The following is a 24897-nucleotide window of genomic DNA, read 5'->3' as shown; positions in this document are numbered from 1 at the left end:
TTCTAAACATTCAGGATTATCCAGCAAAAGTGGGCCAACTACAGAATCATACCTAATGTTGGACTTTGTTTCAAGTTTTACAAGCACAGGCTGGTCGGGTAGGGGCAGCACCTTGATTGTTTCATACGTGCTATTTAAGACAATCTGCCAGTCTTTGGAATTTTTGGCTACACATCTGGCATCACACTGGAAATGAAATTCATACACAGTTTTACTCATCTGTGTCATAGGCTTGGTGGCAGCATCTTTTCTGTGGTGGATACTTGTGTTGCTCAGCAGCACTGTGAAGCAGCTACTTTTACTTGCTGCTCAAATTTTTGAGATATCTTACTCTTCCTGGGTAATCAGAGGTTGACTGGGCATTTTTCAGGACCAAGAACGGTCTTAGAGCATTCCAAAGGTTTGTGCAATACGCAGCGAGAAATAATCTAGATCCGAGTAGCCATTATGCCACAGAAGGGCTTATGACTTTGTTGTGCCCCGTTTCATCATTCAGTTTGCATGATGAATAAATGAATCGGCCGTATTTAAAATTTGCCAATAAAGACATCGAGCTCATTTTTGCATCAGGTTAAATCAAGGGTGGAATTAAGGGGTCTTGGTGCAACCCAATTCCAGAATGAACAAGCAGATTATTAGTGAGCGAGTACGGACTGTTTTTGGAATTATGAATAATGCCTTCCTCCAAGGTAGCGCCGAATGGGCAGCTGCTGCTAAGTATCACCACAGAATCTTAGGTTTGTCTGACTTTGGTGCAATGGTCATCTTTGAGCCTAATTTATACATTGGGTTGATACCAATGATGAAATCATTAGAACATCTTTGCAAGAGGTCAATTAGTTCTGATGGTTTTTAATACCATAGCTTCTACTTTACCCACTGTGGACTGAATCACTTGTTTATGCAACTTCACAGCCTGACCGTTCCCCATCTGTTACCTACTTCACCTCTTCAACCCTGAAATATCTGTACTCTTCAAATTCTGGGCTCTTGTACAACTCCTATTTAATCACTTCCATGTCACTGGCTGTGTTGTCATCTCCCTAGGCCTTAAGACCTCCTGAATTCCCTCTTTCTATTTTTCTTCCCTTCTTTGAGATGCTCTTTAAAACATAACTCTTTGTTCAAGCTTGGACCGCATCATTAGAAGGCTGGATACAGCAGATAGACAGAAGTTGTCCACTTTGGCAGAATCCAGAATTAACAGTCACCAATTTAAGGTAATTATCAAGAGAGGTAACGATTACAAATAAAAAGTTATTTTAAATACAGCAAGTTAGGATCTGAATGCACAACCCGAGTATGTGGTGGAGGCAGATTCAATCATGGCTCTCAAAATGACTTGGTCACTTTTGAGAAGAAATGAATTAGAAAGCTCCTGGGAAACGGCAGCGCAGTGGAGCAACAGGACATTGTTTTATTCACCCAAGGGGCACGGATACTGCTGGATAGCCAGCATTTATTACCCATCCATTGTTGCCCTTGAGAAAGCAGTGAGATGTCATCTGTAACCACTGCAGTCCTTGTGCTATGGGTAGATCCACAATGCCCTTAGCGATGGAATTCCCAGGACTTTGGCTGAATAACGGTGAAGGAACAATGTATTTCCAAGTGAGGATCGTTCCCAATAATGCCGACATGAATAGCCACTTGAAGATGTTCAAGTGCAGTCCAGAGGCTATGCTGTCTTATATCCCATTGGAAACTATGTGGCTTTTCTGCAATAACCTCCCATTGAAGTATAGCTAACACTAGAAATTCAGCTGCATGAAGGTGGCAGACAAAAATTCATACTGGACCACTCCTTGGGATGCCTGTGTTATTAGTAAAGTTTCTACATCATCTTCTCATGCAATAACCATACTAGCAAAAGTAAGTTGAAACTGCAATATTTGAAAAAAGAAATTTCTTGCAGCCTAGATGAAGATGATGCATAACTCTACATATGTAATGGCTCTCAAGATGACTTTGTGTTATTCTGAGAGTGATTTCTAGACTTATCACCTCAAAACATGATCAGCACGCAGAGATAACATACAATAACTACGCTGTTGTCTGACATACTCAAAATAAAATGGTATTGCTGACAGTCAGGACTTGTCAGAAAACTCAGCAACACATTTTTTAAAAATTCAGCACTTATGCAAGTACATGGCAAAAGACTGATATGACGCTATACTATAGTACATACTGTAGGTCCGATCAATACATGTAACACGTGTAATTAAATATTCAAGAAGTAATATTCTTGTTAAAAACTAGTTGTCAAAAATAAAACCAAGGTGACACGTACACATCCAATCCATACGCTGGATTAGCCAGCTGCTTTTAAAATGTCATAGTGCATGGTTAAAGAAACACATCCATCCCTGTAGGTTAATTAAGGTCTGAAATTGACCTTAATCAATGGTAGATACAATTTTATCTAACAAGATGAGGTTTAAATAATTTGAGTAGACTCATTACAAACGACATCCTTTAAAAATGGGCAAATCTATAACTGCAAAATAAAGGAAATAAAAATAGGCTTAATTTAGCAAAAGTACAGACAGCTCCTTCTTGTTACATGAGTATCAAAGACCTGCATCAAATAGTTTTTAAATTTGTTGAAATATTTGGGGGTAGTATTAAAGCAGCGTTTTATTTATAGTACAAAAAAGATATGCAAAAGTCTCTCTTAAAGACAACAATATTGCCAACAGTTTACATAATTATAGAACAAGTATAAATTTATTCCAAACTTACTGCCTAACTTATGCCTCCAAATTGAGCATGGAACTACAGAAAGTTACATTTTATTAAATTTCAATTCCAACCTTGCTGTAGGAAAGCTAGTAAAACAGTAAAATGCTGGTCACAAGTTTTTCTTTGAAAAACTGAAAGCCTCAAAAGAAAACAATTTTTGATTTAATTTCCAATCTTGGCCATTAGTGCATGAGCAAGGTTGGCAGTAAGAATCTAACTGTAGCTGGCTGCACTGATAAACATGCACTCACCAATTTTGTTTTTTCAAATGGACACAACTGTCTCAGAGTAAATTAAGCTGTTTTACCTGGATGGATACACTTAACTGTGTACCATTTAAACTGCAAACATCTAATGCCGAGCTGTCAACTCCACCTCCCTCCTTGGCTACAGTATGACATTGAGCCATTCTGTTCACGCATTTGTGGTCTCTTGGTCTCAAATTAGTCTCCAAAAGAGTTTCCAACCTCTCACTTTTCTCATCAGTAAGTTGCGTATTTCTACCTCAGGCACATCACTCAACTTTACTGATCTCAGCTTAATTGCTGCAGACACTGTCATGCATGCTTTTGTTATCTTCTTGGTTCAACTACTGCGATGCACTCCTGGCTAGACTCCCATATTTTCCCAACTGTAAACTTGAAGTCATTCAAAACTGTTGCCCATGTCTTAACTCATGGGAAATCCCATTGCCCAATTACCCATGTGATCATTCATCTACAAGGTTTTGTTACAAGCAACACCTTGACTCTCAAATGCTCATTCTTATTGAAAAATCACTCCAGAATGATCTAAGTAGGAAAAAGTATGCAAAGAACTCTGGATTTGACAGTGGTTAAAAACAGGCAGCTCAACTCCCCAGCAGTTTTCAAAAAAAAATTTAATAGATAACAATACTGTAATAGCTATTGTGATAAACACAGTATCAATACTTGAAAATAAAATGTTGACACCAAAAGTACTTCAGTGTGGGAATTAGGATATGTCAGTTTTCATGTTCAATGTACACATGCTCCTAAAGTTGCAGGGTTAACACTCCTGTGACCACTGTGACAAATGAACCAAGTATAAAAAAAAACTTGGTTTTGAAGACTGGAGTTGATATTTCTTTCAAGAAAAATAAATATTGAATTATTTACATTTCAATAAATTTGAAGACAAGACTGCAAGGCAATGAAATATTTTACAGAAGCCAGGAAGGTAATTCAATATTCTAAGGGCTAATACAATGGCATTGACAAAATTTCACGCTCCTTTAGAATAAAAACAATCACTTTAAATTAAGTACAGTACAAGACTAAATCACTAAGAGGCAAAATTCAATAAACAGGTAGCAAGTATTTTATTGCTGCAACACTTGCAATTCACTGCAACTGTCATATTTTTAATTATTGTAAATACTTATTGTCTCTGAACAGTGTCCTACTGTTAGCACTAATCTCAGTAAGGGCATTACCAAGTATTGAGTGGTCAGCCTGCTTGAATAATAGTGCTTACTTTATTCAGCACTGTATGTGGCATGTCTGATATAACCGCTAAAATTCTGCTGCTTAGCAAAGCTTATGTAGGGTTTACCAGGAGCAGTATTATGCTAATTGACACAAACAGCTTTATTTTAAAAATCAGCATGCAATCTAAATATATTATAGTGTTATTTGTGGATTATTTTAACTTCATGTCACAATTATACTTGTTAAAAATAATGACCATATAGATCCTTACAATGCAAGGCAAATTTTGAAGGAAACTGATATTGTTCAGAGCTAACAATGCTAGTCTGAAGGAAAGCATAATGATACATCCCATTATTATTCACACAATGACTCACAGTACCTACCTCTGTGTCAGAGGCAGTTGAAAGCATCTTTTTATTAGAAAAACAAATCAATATGCTCTAGGGCTTACAATAAGTGCTGCAGGCAATTTGTATTATCACTCCTTTCACAGGGATCCACACTTAGAATAACTTATGACAATTAATACTATGAAACTGTTTGTCACAATTGATGAGTTGTAGTGTCTTTTTGGTATGCCCAAAGAAATAAATTTTCACCAAGTATACAACATTACTTCCACTTGTCGATAAATATACAACTGCATTAAACATGATAAAATATTGTTTTTAGATTAACGTAGGTGCTTAAACCATTTATAAAATTTTAATTTGAGATCTTGAAATTAAATTTTCTGAAAATGCACAAAGTAATTAACATTGTGAAACTACTTAAAAGGAATTAGCTGTTAAAAGGAAAAAACTGTAGGTGTCTCCAGTTTGGCTTTGAGTTTTCAGGTCGCTCTACAAACCTACACAATGTTGTTCAGAAAATATTATAGTGTTGCATTTTGGTTTCAAGCAAGAAAGGCATTTTTGTATCTTTTTAATATAGAGAACAGCGTGTCAGTATAGGCCACTACTTAAACAATAAATGAAAACAACACAATTAAATGAATTCAGAACAGGAGTACTGTAAATGCAATAGTAATATTGATACCAGAAGGTCCTAAAAGCCATCACCGCATCTGGTTAAGACTCCTAATCTATAAAATGGATTTCAATTGGGTAAGTGTACAAATCATTTTGATCAATTATGTTAAGCTAGGTCACTTGCAAGTAAATTCCACTTTTCTATGCATGCCTAAATCATTATTGCCTTAAAATAAGAGCCAAAAAAAATCCACCAACAAAATGATTGCAGATGATCGTCAACATCAAAACAAAAATGAGTTTAAAAATGTTGAATTTGATTCAATCTTGTTCCTCTTAAGTCAATATGATTCACTCATTAAGAATCTATTTGGTATTCACAAATTACCATCTTGTTATGCCTTAACATGTTTGACATTGTACTCAATTTGTGAAGTGGCTGCTGTCTCAAGGTAAATCATGCATTTGAAAACTTGATTTCCGAGCTGTAATAATTTGTGCACAAAAAAGATAAGGTAAACTAAATTTGTCAAAATAAAGAGTAAGTGGGCCTAGAAGAGAGAAACTGCTTTGTACAAATTTGAAACACAATAGAGATTAACTTAATTGGCTAAATTTTATTAATGCAATGAACAAAGATAAAAGTTCCTTCACAACTAGCCTAGAACTCACCTTATTTTTGGGATTAGAAGTATTCATTACACTGCGAGTTTCTTTTCCAGTATAAATTACCACCCCTATCACTGTACCTGTTTAAAACAAAACTATAATTAAAACACACTGAATCAAGAGTTATCAAATTTAATTGGAATGCCAAAATAATGGGTTATACTGTATTAACAGAAAACTCACATTGAAAAATTTAATGTTAAATTTTGCAACCATATCTGAAAACTGCAAAAAGAAAAGCAAATGAAAAAGATCCTTTACAGAATGGAAAGCGGAGACACTCAACAGGGATTAAATTTACCAACAACCATATTTTATGCATCAATTACACCTCTTATTCATTGCTATTATTTCAGCATAATTTTCAATTTTTCCTAAGGAATATATTTTCAAAAGTGCTATTAGAATATGTACCCAATAGCACATTGAAAGAGCTCATTTAAAAAAAATCTAAACTCATCTGGAACGCAGAGGAATAAAAGAAGATTCAGTGAATCATGTTTGGCAGTTAGGAGGGTAAGAATTAGCAAACAACTCATTAAAGGTACTAAATTACAGTAGAGATAGACCAGGATCACAATGAATGTCGTTAACAATTCAGAATTTCAACCTTCCCATGTTAACAAGCTATGAAACACACCAGTTTCTTTGACCTTTACTTGCCCTCTGAACAATAAACATAATGGCATGAAACACACTAAGGCATATATTTATATATATATATATATATCGCTCAAAAAGTAATGCTCACAAAGGTTGGAAAAATATATAGCTTATTGTCTTATCAACCAAATAAAAATGTCAGGAGTATTCTGCAATTATACCACAAAAATCATCTAGCTCTTCTCTTTTGGCCTGTGGTACTTATGATAAGCACAATAATGAGGGTTAATTTTCTTTCGGCATAGCATGTCTGCAAAAGTATATCTTAATGCTCTGAGAATTTATGAATTTCCCTGTGGCTGATAGTTACAGAGAAAATCCTGTTTAGACACATAACTACTACATATCGAGGTCAATCTGTGGGTCAAGGTCAGGTTAGGGAAGAGTGCTTAGGGAATTGCATGGGGAACACCTCAAAACCTTCAGCTCCTATAGCCTCTGTGCCAGCAATTAAAGAGGAGACAGGCCACAAATCAATAATGTGGAGGATCACTAACACCAGACTAAAGTAAGTATGAGGGTTCAATGCACAGTGGAAAAATAAGATGCAATAAATCCACACGATAAGTGTCCCATTAGAATTTTTATTAGTTGATGATATTTCTGAAAGGTTTATTAATAAGGCATAAGTCGTATATTGATATAAGAACGTCCCTTCTGGATATTACAAAGCAAACCTCAAGTATAATATAGCAATGTAAATGTGAAATGGATTCGCTCAGCATTTGTTTCAACTAATCAGTTGTAATAAGCCAGCCAACTATGTTAATGCTTCCCCAACAGAGGAATAAAGTGCTAAATCCACTATTCCAATAATTGAAAATTGGAGTGGAGATCTGCTATATGCACGGAGCTATGAACAAACCTCAAAATACTTCTAATCAGACATGCCATCTAAGTGTAATATGTTAATTTTACGATTGGACAAAGCAATCCTGATTTATACAGAAACGAACATTACAAGTGTATGTTAATCTGCAATAACTAAAAATATATGGTACAATTGGATTCAAACAGCCAGAAGCTTAAAAGAAATCTAAAGCTGTATTGTAAATAAATCCACTGAAAACACCATTTGTAAATAACACAAATAAATGTGAGGCTGTATTAGGCAAAGCGCTAGAAAATCTTTCAAGGAAATCTTGAAGGATGAGAATGGATGTTCTAGCTATGGAGGGAGTGCAAAGGTTTTCCACACTGACTTCTGCAATGCAAGGCCAACGGATGAGGAGAAAGTGGACCAGGAGAATGGTAGGGAGCGTGGCAGGAGTGGGGCTTCTCATAGAAACATCTAAAATTCTAACAGCACTAGACAGGAAAAATGCAGGAAGGATGTCACTGAAGACTGGGGACTCCAGAACCAAAAGGTCACAGTCTAAGGAGACGAGCTAAGCCATTTAGAACTGAGATGAGGAGAAATGTCTTCAAATGTGGAGAGCCTATAGAATTCCCTGCCACAGAAAGTGGTTGTGGACAAAACATTGAATGTTTTCAAGAAGTGAGATATAGTTTCTAGGCTAAAGGGATCAAAAGATATATAAGTAGGAAGGAAGTGGGAACAGGACACTGAGTTGGATGATCAGTCATGATCATACTGAATGGCAGAGCAGTCTTGAAGGGCTGAATGGCCTCTTCTTGCTCCTATTTTCTATGTTTCTATGTTTAACAGGCAACACTTGAGAAACAAAAGTTATGCTACAGTTGATGTGTTGTATCTTTCCAATGCTCCCTTTATTGATATTTCTGTTTCAACATTTCACTAACTACAAAACACGAGTGATTTCATTTAAAGACTGGTTTTGAACTTTATTCAATTTTAGAGAATCCAAGGACATTTTTTCTGTCGCATATATCATGTACCCCTCCCCCGGTCTTAACTTGTCTACTGCTGAAATTTGCATCCACATTTAACTATTTCAATGGTCTTGCTAGCCTCCATCTTATACCCTCTGTAACTTTTGGTTGGTTCAAACCTTTGCTGCCAGCATTCTAATTCACACCTAGCCATGTTTACCCATCACCCTTTTGGCTACTGACCTACAACGAATTCTGATTTCAATCTTAAAATTCTGAGCCGAGTGTGGAAATTCCTCCAGTGGCTTATCCTTCTCCAACTCTGAAACCACCTTAGACCCACAATTCTCAGAATCCTGCCTACAAAGGCTTCTTGCATATCGTGACTTTGTTGGCCACATCACACATTGTACAGGTCATCAGTTCTAGAATTTTTTCTCCTCTAAAATGCTATTGAAAACCTCCCACTTTGGCCTGGTATTCAGACATCCATCTTCTTTTGACTTATCTCAATTATTGCCATATTACCCACTCATGAAGCATTTTTGGATATTTTACTTTGATAAATGAGTTACGTTAATACATGTAACTGTAGGATTCATACGGCAAGGCAGACAAACCAAATATTTCTGCTTGCAAGTTGACGTATCCGAACAATATCAGTTTCGTTCTTCTGGAAGCACTTCCATTGAAATTAAGAAAAATCATCTTTCCAAATTAGCAACCAAATGTGGTAAAGGGAAAGGAAAAGTCAACAGCTACATGTGTGTTTAGTAATCAAGATCTCAATCTTGCATCAATAGTTGCATGACGAACTAAAACTTCAAAACTATTGCAGTGTAAGCTGATCTGCAAGAAACAGAATGCTGCACCACGACATGCATGCAACATGGCTTCAAGATAACGTCTACAAGATGAAAATACTCAAGTACTCCCAAGCGTTCTGCAAAAGAAGAGGGTTCAGAAACTGACTGAGAAGTTTCTTCTAATAAATGCTGCGCATTTTATAATCAGATGCTTTCCTAAAGGCCATGAGAGACTAAAGCTGAAGTTGAATGGCCATGCACTAAGATCCTTCTGTATTTAAAAGCAGGACATCAGAAGAGTCAAAGTAGATGCAGAATTTGCCTGGGCACAAAATAAAATGATTGGAAGGAAGATCCATTTGGTGGAGTAATGAAGCCAATTTCTTAGTTATATGTAGAGCTAGAATCATGGTATCATCTAGTGACTTCCAGAGACAAGGATGCGGATTAGTTATAACAAAACGGTCATTGTTGGTGAATGAATTGGAAAGAAAGTTAAAAATATTTGATATTTCAATGTTCAAGTCTATTATTCTAATATACAATTTGAACTTTTGAGTTCAAATGCTGGTCAGTAGAAAGCCTATACCATCACTTCTTGTGATGTTGTTAAGTACTCCAGAAATAAAGGAATATGGAGAAAGCAATAAAAGAACAGAAAACAAAAAAATGCTGGAGCTCACAGTGGGTCAGGCAGCATCCATGGAGAGAAAGCAAGTGAATGTTCAATCTAGATGACTTTCCTTTCCCTACTACAGAGGCAGATAACCATAATGGTAACAAACAAATGCTACAGACTGGAGAAATCTTGCAAGTGGTGCTCCCAGAATGAGAACTTGATCTATTAATATGCTTAAAAATGCAAAAGCAAAAGAATTCAACTCATGGAAAAGATAACTGTAAAAGCTTTGGAGATAGATTACAGGAACAACAAAGAAATAGCAATTTCTAATTTTCTTATACTCATTTACAAGGTGCAGCTGCCACTGTCCAGTCCAGCATTTACTGTCCATGCTTAATTGCTTAGAGTTAAGTTGATCACATGTAGGTCAGACCAGGTAGGGGTGACAGTTTCCTTCCCTTAAGGAACTAATGTAAGTTAGTGTGAAACCAAACATTTTTGAATGAAAAACAGTGACAAGTCTTGGGAGTTAATGCTTTCTGAAAATAAAGAAATTCAACAACAAGACCATTCTAAACAAATTGTTTTCTCATTTCAATGTCCCATCAAATCTTTTTCCAATATGCAGAGATTTATTGCTAACTTTGCTCCTCACTTCCCAAAGCAGGCTCAGGGAAACCACCATTAATAGAACATTCCCAAGTTGAGTTTATCCTCCCCTAATCAAATTTGTTATCCACTTAATTATTGGGCTGGGTCTGGCTGATTTCAATTGCAATATACTCAAGGCTACAACACTTCATCTTGGCCATTAAATCTCCAGTCTGAACATTAGCTCCCCTTTGCAATTTATCATGCCCAACATGATTAATTCTGAATATTTCATGATGTTTCAAAATGCATAAGATGTTGCAAACAAGCGAAGCTTTCTTTTCCTTCGACTGAAGTGGAATTTATTTAGACATTTCCTGGTTGGGTATCCTGATTCCAAAGTAGCAGAACAAAACTGTAACTTTAAAGTGTAGCCTTCAATTCAAATAATGCAGGAAGTGCAGATCTCCAGTTTTTAAACTATTTGGATACCTTGTGACACAGATTGTCCTGGTGGAAGGTAATAAAACCATAGGATGAAAACATTTATGATGTATTTCGCACAAACCATAATTTAAAAGCAAGAAATCTCTAAGTACTTGCACAATTATGCACAAGATAAATAACTGGACAAAATGGCTAAACAAGATTCAATTTACTGAACACTAAATGTGAGATCTTGGGAACACCAGATGACATTTTTTGATGTTTGCCAGAAAACCCAATTGTATGCTAACAACTTGAGATTAAGTAGCACCACCAACACAGCAAAATGAACAAGGCTTTGCAGGCATATAATCAATTAAAATTTCGCATTAAGCCACATAAGGAACCTTTAAGATAGGTGACCAAGTGTTTGGTTAAAGAGGTATGGCTTAAATAACAATGTAAAAGGAGAAGAAAGAAGAAAAGAGATACGGGGAAGAAGTTGCATCACCTAGCGTCCAGATTTTCAAAAACATAGCTAATAACAGTGTAATGCTCAAAACTGAAGAAATGCAAGAGGCTAGAACTAAAGCAGCACAGAGATTTTGTACTGCTGTCGATCTGGAGAAGACCACAAAGATAGGGTAGATGACATTACAAAACAATAACAGATGTAAATAAAGATAAGAAATTGTGAAAACAGCAAGTACATGCTGGATAAAACTCACAGCAAATTTGTGTTCGATTTAAACAAAACAAATAACAAATGCTGAACCGTCATCAAGGCAACATCATAGAAAAATGCTTAAATACTGATTATTGTTGTTTCATGAGCGGGGGGGGGGGGGGCACCTTGCATTGGGTTTCCCCTCAGACATGGAAACTGGCAATGTAGACAGTTAGCCAGTTGACAATGAGCCTCCCTGAAAAACAGAGTGCTTCGTGTTTTATTGACGAGATTATCTAAATATTTTGCGGCAATCATAATTATATAAAGAGAAAGAAAAAATTAAGATCAATTTCTTAAAATAGTTAATTCAGTTCCACAATGCATTTTCCAAACTCATGTGTAACATTTAAAATAATTTTCTGTAAACCAATACTGAACAGCAACTAGACAAATCTACCATCAATACATAAGCAATCTCCCAAATGGGTTTTATTTTACAAAATCTTATATTGTTTGAAAGTAATATCATAAAATGCAAAGAATTACATGCTGTGTCAATATCAAGTCATGTGGTGGAAGTAGCCAAACAACATGCTCACCAGAGGCCACTACTGTGCTGGCCCAAAGAGTGTTTTCTGTACTCAGACTTTCATGGATGGAAGGATCACTATCTTCCTGCAAAAAAAAGGAAAATTTGTCTACTTGTCAAGCAAAGAAAGGCCGTTGTTAATATAAAATGATGCTTTTTCAGTCATGCTTATAACTATAAGATAAGGTTATATTCTAGATAACAAGGTGTGGAGCTGGAGGAACACAGCAAGCCATGCAGCATCCAAGGAGCAGGAAAGCTGAAGTTTCGGTGCTGAGCTTCCTCACTCCTCTCTATTTATTTCTGAGCCCCTACCCCCTCCCCTCTCTATTTATTTCTGAGTACCCCCCCAACTTATTTCTGAGCTCCCTTCTCCCCTCGCCGCTTCTGAAGAAGGGTCCCGACCTGAAACGTCAGCTTTCCTGCTCCTGTGACACGACCTGACTTGCTGTGTTGGTCCAACTCCACACTGTGTTATCTCTGACTCCAGCAACCGCAGGTCTTACTATCTCTGAGGTTATATTCTAGGACTGATTTTCAAATCAGAATATGATATTGATTTTTTTTTTGCTTTTCTGAAGTCTTTACTGGCTAGAGACACAAGTGCAAGAGAAATTTTGTTAAATCACCTCAATAAGATATCTTCTCTTCCTCTACCAATTTTCTCCCCGATGAAAACTTCAGGACTTCAAATCACCATTACTGATAAGATTAGATTCCCTACAGTATGGAAACAGGCACTTCGGCCCAACAAGTCCACACCGCCCCTTGAAGCATTTCACTCAGACCCATCTCCCATGACCCACACACCCTTGAACACTATGGACAATTTAGCATGGCCGATCCACATAGCCTGCACGTCTTTGGAGTGTGGGGGAAAACTGGAGCACCCGGAGGAAACCCATGCAGACACAGGGAGAATGTGCAAACTCCACACAGGCAGGTACCCAAGGCTGGAATCGAACCCGGGTCCCTGGCACTGTGAGGCTACAGTGCTAGCCACTGAGCCACCGTGCCACCCCAAGTATTCAACTGCAGGCATTCACCAAATGAACATCACTGTTGATCTCAATCCTATGCTTACTTCAGCATCCAGTCAGGCCACTAGCAAGGCTCATTGTATCATATACAAGAGCAAAAGACCAGGCCCGATTATTCCTTCTGCAAGCCAAGGCATCAAGAGCTGACAGTTAACAATGATCTTAGATTCAGTGGTTCAACAGCTCTAAGATATCCATGGTCTGCACCACACAAACATTTACCATCAAGGAGTCAGTGGAACTAAATATATGCCACTTCAAAGGAAGCATAACCATATTAGAATCACATTAAGATCATCATCAGGTGAATTTAACATGTTTCAAAAAACACTGACTTTGTCCTAGATTAGACAAATAATTATTTCAAAAAAGGTGCGACAGAAAAGAGCTTAATTAGCTGAACAGGCACTCCGACAGGGAGCGCGCGACAGGGAGCGCGCGCGACAGGGAGAGCGCGACAGGGAGCGGGAGAGCGAGCGCGCGAGGGGGCGGGACGGGGCGGGGGAGGGGGGGAGGGGGAGAGAGAGGGGGCGCGGGGGGGGAGAGAGAGGGGGCGCGGGGGGGGAGAGAGAGGGGGCGCGGGGGGGGAGAGAGAGGGGGCGCGGGGGGGGGGAGAGAGGGGGCGCGGGGGGGGGAGAGAGGGGGCGCGGGGGGGGGAGAGAGGGGGCGCGGGGGGGGGAGAGAGGGGGCGCGGGGGGGGGAGAGAGGGGGCGCGGGGGGGGGAGAGAGGGGGCGCGGGGGGGGGAGAGAGGGGGCGCGGGGGGGGGAGAGAGGGGGCGCGGGGGGGGGAGAGAGGGGGCGCGGGGGGGGGAGAGAGGGGGCGCGGGGGGGGGAGAGAGGGGGCGCGGGGGGGGGAGAGAGGGGGCGCGGGGGGGGGAGAGAGGGGGCGCGGGGGGGGGAGAGAGGGGGCGCGGGGGGGGGAGAGAGGGGGCGCGGGGGGGGGAGAGAGGGGGCGCGGGGGGGGGAGAGAGGGGGCGCGGGGGGGGGAGAGAGGGGGCGCGGGGGGGGGAGAGAGGGGGCGCGGGGGGGGGAGAGAGGGGGCGCGGGGGGGGGAGAGAGGGGGCGCGGGGGGGGGAGAGAGGGGGCGCGGGGGGGGGAGAGAGGGGGCGCGGGGGGGGGAGAGAGGGGGCGCGGGGGGGGGAGAGAGGGGCGCGGGGGGGGGAGAGAGGGGGCGCGGGGGGGGGAGAGAGGGGGCGCGGGGGGGGGAGAGAGGGGGCGCGGGGGGGGGGAGAGAGGGGGCGCGGGGGGGGGAGAGAGGGGGCGCGGGGGGGGGAGAGAGGGGGCGCGGGGGGGGGAGAGAGGGGGCGCGGGGGGGGGAGAGAGGGGGCGCGGGGGGGGGAGAGAGGGGGCGCGGGGGGGGGAGAGAGGGGGCGCGGGGGGGGGAGAGGGGGGGCGCGGGGGGGGGAGAGGGGGGGCGCGGGGGGGGGAGAGGGGGGGCGCGGGGGGGGGAGAGGGGGGGCGCGGGGGGGGGAGAGGGGGGGCGCGGGGGGGGGGAGAGGGGGGGCGCGGGGGGGGGAGAGGGGGGGCGCGGGGGGGGGAGAGGGGGGGCGCGGGGGGAGAGAGAGGGCGCGGGAGAGAGAGGGCGCGGGAGAGAGAGCGCGCGGGAGAGAGAGCGCGCGGGAGAGAGAGCGCGCGGGAGAGAGAGCGCGCGGGAGAGAGAGCGCGCGGGAGAGAGAGCGCGCGGGAGCGAGAGGGCGCGCGGGAGAGAGAGCGAGAGGCAGCGAGAGGGCGCGCGGGAGCGAGAGAGCGCGCGGGAGCGAGAGAGCGCGCGGGAGCGAGAGAGCGCGCGGGAGCGAGAGAGCGCGCGGGAGCGAGAGAGCGCGCGGGAGCGAGAGAGCGCGCGGGAGCGAGAGAGCGCGCGGGAGCGAGAGAGCGCGCGGGAGCGAGAGAGCGCGCGGGAGCGAGAGAACACGGGAGCGAGAGAACACGGGAGCGAGAGAGCGACAGCGCGACAGAGCGCGGGAGCGCGGGAGCGAGAACGCGGGAGCGAGAACGCGGGAGCGAGAACGCGGGAGCACGAGAGCACGAGAGCGAGAGAGCACGAGAGCGAGAGAGCACGAGAGCGAGAGAGCGAGAGAGCGAGAGAGCGAGAGAGCACGAGAGCGAGAGAGCACGAGAGCGAGAGAGCACGAGAGCGAGAGAGCACGAGAGCGAGAGAGCACGAGAGCGAGAGAGCACGAGAGCGAGAGAGCACGAGAGCGAGAGAGCACGAGAGCGAGAGAGCGAGAGAGCACGAGAGCGAGAGAGCACGAGAGCGAGAGAGCACGAGAGCGAGAGAGCACGAGAGCGAGAGAGCGCACGAGAGCGAGAGAGCGCGCGGGAGCGAGAGCGCGCGGGAGCGAGAGAGCGCGCGAGAGCGAGAGCGCGCGAGAGCGAGAGCGCGCGGGAGCGAGAGAGCGCGCGGGAGCGAGAGAGCGCGCGGGAGCGAGAGAGCGCGGGAGCGAGAGCGCGCGGGAGCGAGAGCGCGCGGGAGCGAGAGAGCGCGGGAGCGAGAGAGCGCGGGAGCGAGAGAGCGCGAGAGCGAGAGAGCACGAGAGCGAGAGAGCGCGAGAGAGAGCGAGAGAGCACGAGAGCGAGAGAGCACGAGAGCGAGGAGAGCGCGCGGGAGCGAGAGAGCACGAGAGCGAGAGAGCGCGCGGGAGCGAGAGAGCGCGAGAGCGAGAGCGCGCGGGAGCGAGAGAGCGCGCGGGAGCGAGAGAGCGCGCGGGAGCGAGAGAGCGCGCGGGAGCGAGAGAGCGCGGGAGCGAGAGAGCGCGGGAGCGAGAGCGCGCGAGAGCGCGCGGGAGCGAGAGCGCGCGGGAGCGAGAGAGCGCGGGAGCGAGAGAGCACGAGAGCGAGAGAGCACGAGAGCGAGAGAGCACGAGAGCGAGAGAGCGCACGAGAGCGAGAGAGCACGGGAGCGAGAGAGCGCGCGGGAGCGAGAGGAGCGCGAGAGCGAGAGCGCGCGGGGAGCGAGAGAGCGCGCGAGAGCGAGAGAGCGCGGGAGCGAGAGAGCGCGGGAGCGAGAGAGCACGAGAGCGAGAGAGCCGAGACGAGAGAGCACGAGAGCGAGAGAGCACGACGAGCGAGAGAGCGCGCGGGAGCGAGAGAGCGCGGGAGCGAGAGCGCGCGGGAGCGAGAGCGCGCGGGAGCGAGAGCGCGCGGGAGCGAGAGAGCGCGCGGGAGCGAGAGCGCGCGCGGGAGCGAGAGAACACGGGAGCGAGAGAACACGGGAGCGAGAGAGCGAGAGTGCGACAGAGCGCGGGAGCGACAGCACGATAGAGCGAGGGAGCGCGGGAGCGAGAACGCGGGAGCGAGAACGCGGGAGCACGAGAGCGAGAGAGCACGAGAGCGAGAGAGCACGAGAGCGAGAGAGCGCGAGAGCGAGAGAGCGCGAGAGCGAGAGAGCGCGAGAGCGAGAGAGCGCGAGAGCGAGAGAGCGCGAGAGCGAGGAGAGCGCGGGGAGCGAGAGCGCGCGCGGGAGCGAGAGCGCGCGGGAGCGAGAGCGCGCGGGAGCGAGAGAGCGCGCGGGAGCGAGAGCGCGCGGGAGCGAGAGAGCGCGGGAGCGAGAGAGCGCGGGAGCGAGGAGAGCGCGAGAGCGAGAGAGCGCACGAGAGCGAGAGAGCGCGGGAGCGAGAGAGCGCGCGGGAGCGAGAGAGCGCGAGAGCGAGAGCGCGCGAGAGCGAGAGAGCGAGAGAGCACGAGAGCGAGAGAGCACGAGAGCGAGAGAGCGCGAGAGCGAGAGAGCGCGGGAGCGAGAGAGCGCGGGAGCGAGAGCGCGCGGAGCGAGAGCGCGCGGGAGCGAGAGAGCGCGGGAGCGAGAGCGCGCGGGAGCGAGAGAGCGCGGGAGCGAGAGAGCGCGAGAGCGATAGCGCGCGGGAGCGATAGCGCGCGGGAGCGAGAGAGCGCGGGAGCGAGAGAGCGCGGGAGCGAGAGAGCGCGGGAGCGAGAGAGCGCGAGAGAGCGAGAGAGCGAGAGAGCGCGAGAGCGAGAGAGCGCGAGAGCGAGAGAGCGAGAGAGCGAGAGAGCGCGGGAGCGAGAGAGCGCGGGAGCGAGAGAGCGCGGGAGCGAGAGCGCGCGGGAGCGAGAGAGCGCGGGAGCGAGAGAGCGCGGGAGCGAGAGCGCGCGGGAGCGAGAGAGCGCGGGAGCGAGAGAGCGCGGGAGCGAGAGAGCGCGGGAGCGAGAGAGCGCGAGAGCGAGAGAGCGCGAGAGCGAGAGAGCGCGCGGGAGCGAGAGAGCGCGAGAGCGAGAGCGCGCGGAGCGAGAGAGCGCGGGGAGCGAGAGAGCGCGCGAGAGCGAGAGAGCGCGCGAGAGCGAGAGAGCGCGGGAGCGAGAGAGCGCGGGGAGCGAGAGAGCGCGGGAGCGAGAGAGCACGAGAGCGAGAGAGCACGAGAGCGAGAGGGCGCGCGGGAGAGAGAGGGCGCGCGGGAGCGAGAGAGCGCGCGGGAGCGAGAGGGCGCGCGGGAGCGAGAGAGCGCGCGGGAGCGAGAGAGCGCGCGGGAGCGAGAGAGCGCGCGGGAGCGAGAGAACACGGGAGCGAGAGAGCGAGAGTGCGACAGAGCGCGGGAGCGACAGCACGATAGAGCGAGGGAGCGCGGGAGCGAGAACGCGGGAGCGAGAACGCGGGAGCGAGAACGCGGGAGCGAGAACGCGGGAGCGAGAACGCGGGAGCGAGAACGCGGGAGCACGAGAGCGAGAGAGCACGAGAGCGAGAGAGCACGAGAGCGAGAGAGCGAGAGAGCGAGAGAGCACGAGAGCGAGAGAGCACGAGAGCGAGAGAGCACGAGAGCGAGAGAACACGGGAGCGAGAGAGCGAGAGTGCGACAGAGCGCGGGAGCGACAGCACGATAGAGCGAGGGAGCGCGGGAGCGAGAACGCGGGAGCGAGAACGCGGGAGCGAGAACGCGGGAGCGAGAACGCGGGAGCACGAGAGCGAGAGAGCACGAGAGCGAGAGAGCACGAGAGCGAGAGAGCACGAGAGCGAGAGAGCGAGAGAGCACGAGAGCGAGAGAGCACGAGAGCGAGAGAGCACGAGAGCGAGAGAGCACGAGAGCGAGAGAGCACGAGAGCGAGAGAGCGAGAGAGCGAGAGAGCGAGAGAGCGAGAGAGCGCGGGAGCGACAGCACGATAGAGCGAGGGAGCGCGGGAGCGAGAACGCGGGAGCGAGAACGCGGGAGCGAGAACGCGGGAGCGAGAACGCGGGAGCGAGAACGCGGGAGCACGAGAGCGAGAGAGCACGAGAGCGAGAGAGCACGAGAGCGAGAGAGCACGAGAGCGAGAGAGCGCGCGGGAGCGAGAGAGCGCGGGAGCGAGAGAGCGCGGGAGCGAGAGCGCGCGGGAGCGAGAGAGCGCGCGGGAGCGAGAGAACACGGGAGCGAGAGAACACGGGAGCGAGAACGCGGGAGCGAGAACGCGGGAGCACGAGAGCACGAGAGCGAGAGAGCACGAGAGCGAGAGAGCACGAGAGCGAGAGAGCGAGAGAGCGAGAGAGCACGAGAGCGAGAGAGCACGAGAGCGAGAGAGCACGAGAGCGAGAGAGCACGAGAGCGAGAGAGCACGAGAGCGAGAGAGCGCGCGGGAGCGAGAGAGCACGAGAGCGAGAGAGCGCGCGGGAGCGAGAGAGCGCGAGAGCGAGAGCGCGCGGGAGCGAGAGAGCGCGCGGGAGCGAGAGAGCGCGCGGGAGCGAGAGAGCGCGCGGGAGCGAGAGAGCGCGGGAGCGAGAGAGCGCGGGAGCGAGAGCGCGCGAGAGCGCGCGGGAGCGAGAGCGCGCGGGAGCGAGAGAGCGCGGGAGCGAGAGAGCGCGGGAGCGAGAGAGCACGAGAGCGAGAGAGCACGAGAGCGAGAGAGCACGAGAGCGAGAGAGCGCACGAGAGCGAGAGAGCACGAGAGCGAGAGAGCGCGCGGGAGCGAGAGAGCGCGAGAGCGAGAGCGCGCGGGAGCGAGAGAGCGCGCGAGAGCGAGAGAGCGCGGGAGCGAGAGAGCGCGGGAGCGAGAGAGCACGAGAGCGAGAGAGCACGAGAGCGAGAGAGCACGAGAGCGAGAGAGCACGAGAGCGAGAGAGCGCGCGGGAGCGAGAGAGCGCGGGAGCGAGAGCGCGCGGGAGCGAGAGCGCGCGGGAGCGAGAGAGCGCGGGAGCGAGAGAGCACGAGAGCGAGAGAGCACGAGAGCGAGAGGGCGCGCGGGAGAGAGAGGGCGCGCGGGAGCGAGAGAGCGCGCGGGAGCGAGAGGGCGCGCGGGAGCGAGAGAGCGCGCGGGAGCGAGAGAGCGCGCGGGAGCGAGAGAGCGCGCGGGAGCGAGAGAACACGGGAGCGAGAGAGCGAGAGTGCGACAGAGCGCGGGAGCGACAGCACGATAGAGCGAGGGAGCGCGGGAGCGAGAACGCGGGAGCGAGAACGCGGGAGCGAGAACGCGGGAGCGAGAACGCGGGAGCGAGAACGCGGGAGCACGAGAGCGAGAGAGCACGAGAGCGAGAGAGCACGAGAGCGAGAGAGCGAGAGAGCGAGAGAGCACGAGAGCGAGAGAGCACGAGAGCGAGAGAGCACGAGAGCGAGAGAGCACGAGAGCGAGAGAACACGGGAGCGAGAGAGCGAGAGTGCGACAGAGCGCGGGAGCGACAGCACGATAGAGCGAGGGAGCGCGGGAGCGAGAACGCGGGAGCGAGAACGCGGGAGCGAGAACGCGGGAGCGAGAACGCGGGAGCGAGAACGCGGGAGCACGAGAGCGAGAGAGCACGAGAGCGAGAGAGCACGAGAGCGAGAGAGCACGAGAGCGAGAGAGCGAGAGAGCACGAGAGCGAGAGAGCACGAGAGCGAGAGAGCACGAGAGCGAGAGAGCGAGAGAGCGAGAGAGCGAGAGAGCGAGAGAGCGCGGGAGCGACAGCACGATAGAGCGAGGGAGCGCGGGAGCGAGAACGCGGGAGCGAGAACGCGGGAGCGAGAACGCGGGAGCGAGAACGCGGGAGCGAGAACGCGGGAGCACGAGAGCGAGAGAGCACGAGAGCGAGAGAGCACGAGAGCGAGAGAGCACGAGAGCGAGAGAGCGCGCGGGAGCGAGAGAGCGCGCGGGAGCGAGAGAGCGCGGGAGCGAGAGCGCGCGGGAGCGAGAGCGCGCGGGAGCGAGAGAGCGCGCGGGAGCGAGAGAGCGCGCGGGAGCGAGAGAGCGCGCGGGAGCGAGAGAGCGCGCGGGAGCGAGAGAGCGCGCGGGAGCGAGAGAACACGGGAGCGAGAGAGCGAGAGTGCGACAGAGCGCGGGAGCGACAGCACGATAGAGCGAGGGAGCGCGGGAGCGAGAACGCGGGAGCACGAGAGCGAGAGAGCGAGAGAGCACGAGAGCGAGAGAGCACGAGAGCGAGAGAGCACGAGAGCGAGAGAGCACGAGAGCGAGAGAGCGAGAGAGCGAGAGAGCGAGAGAGCGAGAGAGCACGAGAGCGAGAGAGCGAGAGAGCGAGAGAGCACGAGAGAGCACGAGAGCGAGAGAGCGAGAGAGCGAGAGAGCACGAGAGAGCACGAGAGCACGAGAGCACGAGAGCACGAGAGCACGAGAGCGAGAGAGCGCGAGAGCGCGAGAGCGCGAGAGCGAGAGTGCGCGGGAGCGAGAGCGCGCGCGGGAGCGAGAGAGCGCGAGAGCGAGAGAGCGCGGGAGCGAGAGCGCGCGGGAGCGAGAGAGCGCGGGAGCGAGAGAGCACGAGAGCGAGAGAGCACGAGAGCGAGAGAGCACGAGAGCGAGAGAGCACGAGAGCGAGAGAGCGCGCGGGAGCGAGAGAGCGCGGGAGCGAGAGAGCGCGCGGGAGCGAGAGAGCGCGAGAGCGAGAGAGCGCGGGAGCGAGAGCGCGCGGGAGCGAGAGCGCGCGGGAGCGAGAGAGCGCGGGAGCGAGAGAGCGCGGGAGCGAGAGAGCGCGAGAGCGAGAGAGCGCGGGAGCGAGAGAGCGCGCGGGAGCGAGAGAGCGCGGGAGCGAGAGAGCGCGGGAGCGAGAGAGCGCGCGGGAGCGAGAGAGCGCGGGAGCGAGAGAGCGCGGGAGCGAGAGCGCGCGGGAGCGAGAGCGCGCGGGAGCGAGAGAGAGCGCGAGAGCGACAGAGTGAGGGCGAGAGACAGCGCGAGAGAGCGCGAGAGAGCGCGAGAGAGCGCGCGAGAGAGCGCGAGAGCGCGAGAGAGCGCGAGAGCGCGAGAGAGCGCGAGAGAGCGCGAGAGAGCGCGAGAGCGCGAGAGAGCGCGAGAGAGAGAGCGCGAGAGAGCGCGAGAGAGCGAGAGAGAGCGAGAGAGAGCGAGAGAGAGCGAGACAGCGCGAGACAGCGCGAGACAGCGCGAGAACGAGAGCGAGCACGAGAGCGAGAGAGCGAGAGAGCGAGAGAGCGAGAGAGCGAGAGACAGCGCGAGAGCGAGAGAGCGAGAGACAGCGCGAGAGCGCGAGAGAGCGCGAGAGAGCGCGAGAGAGCGCGAGAGAGCGCGAGAGAGCGCGAGAGAGCGCGAGAGAGCGAGAGAGCGCGAGAGAGCGCGAGAGAGCGCGAGAGAGCGCGAGAGAGCGAGAGAGAGCGAGAGAGAGCGCGAGAGAGCGAGAGAGAGCGAGAGAGAGCGAGAGAGAGCGAGAGAGCGAGAGAGAGCGAGAGAGCGAGAGAGCGAGAGAGCGAGAGAGCGAGAGAGAGCGCGAGAGAGCGCGAGAGAGCGCGAGAGAGCGCGAGAGAGCGCGAGAGAGAACGAGAGAGAGCGAGAGAGAGAGCGAGAGAGAGCGAGAGAGAGAGCGAGAGAGAGAGCGAGAGAGCGAGAGAGAGCGAGAGCGAGAGCGCGCGGGAGCGAGAGCGCGCGCGGGAGCGAGAGCGCGCGCGGGAGCGAGAGCGCGCGCGGGAGCGAGAGCGCGCGCGGGAGCGAGAGCGCGCGCGGGAGCGAGAGAGCGCGCGGGAGCGAGAGAGCGCGCGGGAGCGAGAGAGCGCGAGAGCGAGAGCGCGCGGGAGCGAGAGAGCGCGGGAGCGAGAGAGCGCGAGAGCGAGAGAGCGCGCGGGAGCGAGAGAGCGCGCGGGAGCGAGAGAGCGCGGGAGCGAGAGAGCGCGCGGGAGCGAGAGAGCGCGGGAGCGAGAGAGCGCGAGAGCGAGAGAGCGCGAGAGCGAGAGCGCGCGGGAGCGAGAGAGCGCGGGAGCGAGAGAGCGCGGGAGCGAGAGAGCGCGAGAGCGAGAGCGCGCGGGAGCGAGAGAGCGCGCGGGAGCGAGAGAGCGCGCGGGAGCGAGAGAGCGCGCGGGAGCGAGAGAGCGCGCGGGAGCGAGAGAGCGCGCGGGAGCGAGAGAGCGCGCGGGAGCGAGAGAGCGCGCGGGAGCGAGAGAGCGCGAGAGCGAGAGAGCGCGAGAGCGAGAGAGCGCGGGAGCGAGAGAGCACGAGAGCGAGAGAGCACGAGAGCGAGAGAGCACGAGAGCGAGAGAGCGCGCGGGAGCGAGAGAGCGCGGGAGCGAGAGAGCGCGCGGGAGCGAGAGAGCGCGGGAGCGAGAGAGCGCGCGGGAGCGAGAGAGCGCGGGAGCGAGAGAGCGCGAGAGCGAGAGCGCGCGGGAGCGAGAGAGCGCGGGAGCGAGAGAGCGCGGGAGCGAGAGAGCGCGGGAGCGAGAGAGCGCGAGAGCGAGAGAGCGCGGGAGCGAGAGAGCGCGCGGGAGCGAGAGAGCGCGAGAGCGAGAGAGCGCGGGAGCGAGAGAGCGCGGGAGCGAGAGAGCGCGGGAGCGAGAGAGCACGAGAGCGAGAGAGCGCGAGAGCGAGAGAGCGCGGGAGCGAGAGAGCACGAGAGCGAGAGAGCACGAGAGCGAGAGAGCACGAGAGCGAGAGAGCACGAGAGCGAGAGAGCGCGCGGGAGCGAGAGAGCGCGGGAGCGAGAGAGCGCGCGGGAGCGAGAGAGCGCGGGAGCGAGAGAGCGCGAGAGCGAGAGCGCGCGGGAGCGAGAGCGCGCGGGAGCGAGAGAGCGCGGGAGCGAGAGAGCGCGGGAGCGAGAGAGCACGAGAGCGAGAGAGCACGAGAGCGAGAGAGCGCGGGAGCGAGAGAGCGCGCGGGAGCGAGAGAGCGCGAGAGCGAGAGAGCGCGAGAGCGAGAGCGCGCGGGAGCGAGAGAGCGCGGGAGCGAGAGAGCGCGGGAGCGAGAGAGCACGAGAGCGAGAGAGCGCGCGAGAGCGAGAGCGCGCGGGAGCGAGAGAGCGCGCGGGAGCGAGAGAGCGCGCGGGAGCGAGAGAGCGCGAGAGCGAGAGAGCGCGAGAGCGAGAGAGCGCGGGAGCGAGAGAGCACGAGAGCGAGAGAGCACGAGAGCGAGAGAGCACGAGAGCGAGAGAGCACGAGAGCGAGAGAGCGCGCGGGAGCGAGAGAGCGCGGGAGCGAGAGAGCGCGCGGGAGCGAGAGAGCGCGGGAGCGAGAGAGCGCGGGAGCGAGAGCGCGCGGGAGCGAGAGAGCGCGGGAGCGAGAGAGCGCGGGAGCGAGAGAGCACGAGAGCGAGAGAGCGCGCGAGAGCGAGAGCGCGCGGGAGCGAGAGAGCGCGCGGGAGCGAGAGAGCGCGCGGGAGCGAGAGAGCGCGAGAGCGAGAGAGCGCGAGAGCGAGAGAGCGCGGGAGCGAGAGAGCACGAGAGCGAGAGAGCACGAGAGCGAGAGAGCACGAGAGCGAGAGAGCGCGCGGGAGCGAGAGAGCGCGGGAGCGAGAGAGCGCGCGGGAGCGAGAGAGCGCGGGAGCGAGAGAGCGCGGGAGCGAGAGCGCGCGGGAGCGAGAGAGCGCGGGAGCGAGAGAGCGCGCGGGAGCGAGAGAGCGCGCGGGAGCGAGAGAGCGCGCGGGAGCGAGAGAGCGCGCGGGAGCGAGAGAGCGCGCGGGAGCGAGAGAGCGCGCGGGAGCGAGAGAGCGCGGGAGCGAGAGAGCGCGCGGGAGCGAGAGAGAGCGCGAGAGCGACAGAGTGAGGGCGAGAGACAGCACGAGAGAGCGCGAGAGAGCGCGAGAGAGCGCGAGAGAGCGCGAGAGAGCGCGAGAGAGCGCGAGAGAGCGCGAGAGAGAGCGAGAGAGAGCGAGAGAGAGCGCGAGAGAGAGCGCGAGAGAGAGCGCGAGAGAGAGCGAGAGAGAGAGCGAGAGAGAGAGCGAGAGAGAGAGCGAGACAGCGCGAGACAGCGCGAGACAGCGCGAGAACGAGAGCGAGCACGAGAGCGAGAGAGCACGAGAGAGCGAGAGAGCGAGACAGCGAGAGAGCGAGAGAGCGAGAGAGCGAGAGACAGCGCGAGAGCGAGAGAGCGAGAGACAGCGCGAGAGCGAGAGACAGCGCGAGAGAGCGCGAGAGAGCGCGAGAGAGCGCGAGAGAGCGCGAGAGAGCGCGAGAGAGAGCGCGAGAGAGAGCGCGAGAGAGAGCGAGAGAGAGCGAGCACGAGAGCGAGAGAGCACGAGAGAGCGAGAGAGCGAGACAGCGAGAGAGCGAGACAGCGAGAGAGCGAGAGAGCGAGAGAGCGAGAGAGCGAGAGAGCGAGAGAGCGAGAGACAGCGCGAGAGCGAGAGACAGCGCGAGAGCGCGAGAGAGCGCGAGAGAGCGCGAGAGAGCGCGAGAGAGCGAGAGAGCGCGAGAGAGCGCGAGAGAGCGCGAGAGAGCGCGAGAGAGCGCGAGAGAGCGAGAGAGAGCGAGAGAGAGCGAGAGAGCGCGAGAGAGCGCGAGAGAGCGCGAGACAGCGCGAGACAGCGCGAGAACGAGAGCGAGCACGAGAGCGAGAGAGCACGAGAGAGCGAGACAGCGCGAGAGCGAGACAGCGCGAGAGCGAGAGAGCGAGAGAGCGAGAGACAGCGCGAGAGCGAGAGACAGCGCGAGAGCGCGAGAGAGCGCGAGAGAGCGCGAGAGAGCGCGAGAGAGCGCGAGAGAGCGCGAGAGCGCGAGAGAGCGCGAGAGAGCGCGAGAGCGCGA

The 24897-nt window shown here is 53.2% G+C and overlaps 1 protein-coding gene across 2 annotated transcripts in view; it reads right to left on the bottom strand.

The window, feature by feature from the left end:
• atp9b (ATPase phospholipid transporting 9B) overlaps positions 1-24897 on the bottom strand; it is a 384890-nt gene that overhangs the window by 133284 nt on the left and 226709 nt on the right. The window contains exons 10-11 of one of the 2 annotated variants that reach the window (XM_048529464.2): positions 12011-12086; positions 5843-5919 (exon numbers count right to left, since the gene is read on the bottom strand). The exons of the other annotated variant lie outside the window; for it this stretch is intronic. Coding sequence (XP_048385421.1) covers positions 5843-5919; positions 12011-12086 — 153 coding nt within the window. The remainder of the gene's footprint in view (positions 1-5842; positions 5920-12010; positions 12087-24897) is intronic. 2 annotated transcript variants of the gene reach the window in all.

Source organism: Stegostoma tigrinum, chromosome 5, assembly GCF_030684315.1.
Source record: "Stegostoma tigrinum isolate sSteTig4 chromosome 5, sSteTig4.hap1, whole genome shotgun sequence".
NCBI lineage: Eukaryota > Metazoa > Chordata > Chondrichthyes > Orectolobiformes > Stegostomatidae > Stegostoma > Stegostoma tigrinum.
The sequence above is the reverse complement of the archived record's forward strand: the minus strand, read 5'-3'. Positions and strand labels throughout refer to the sequence as shown.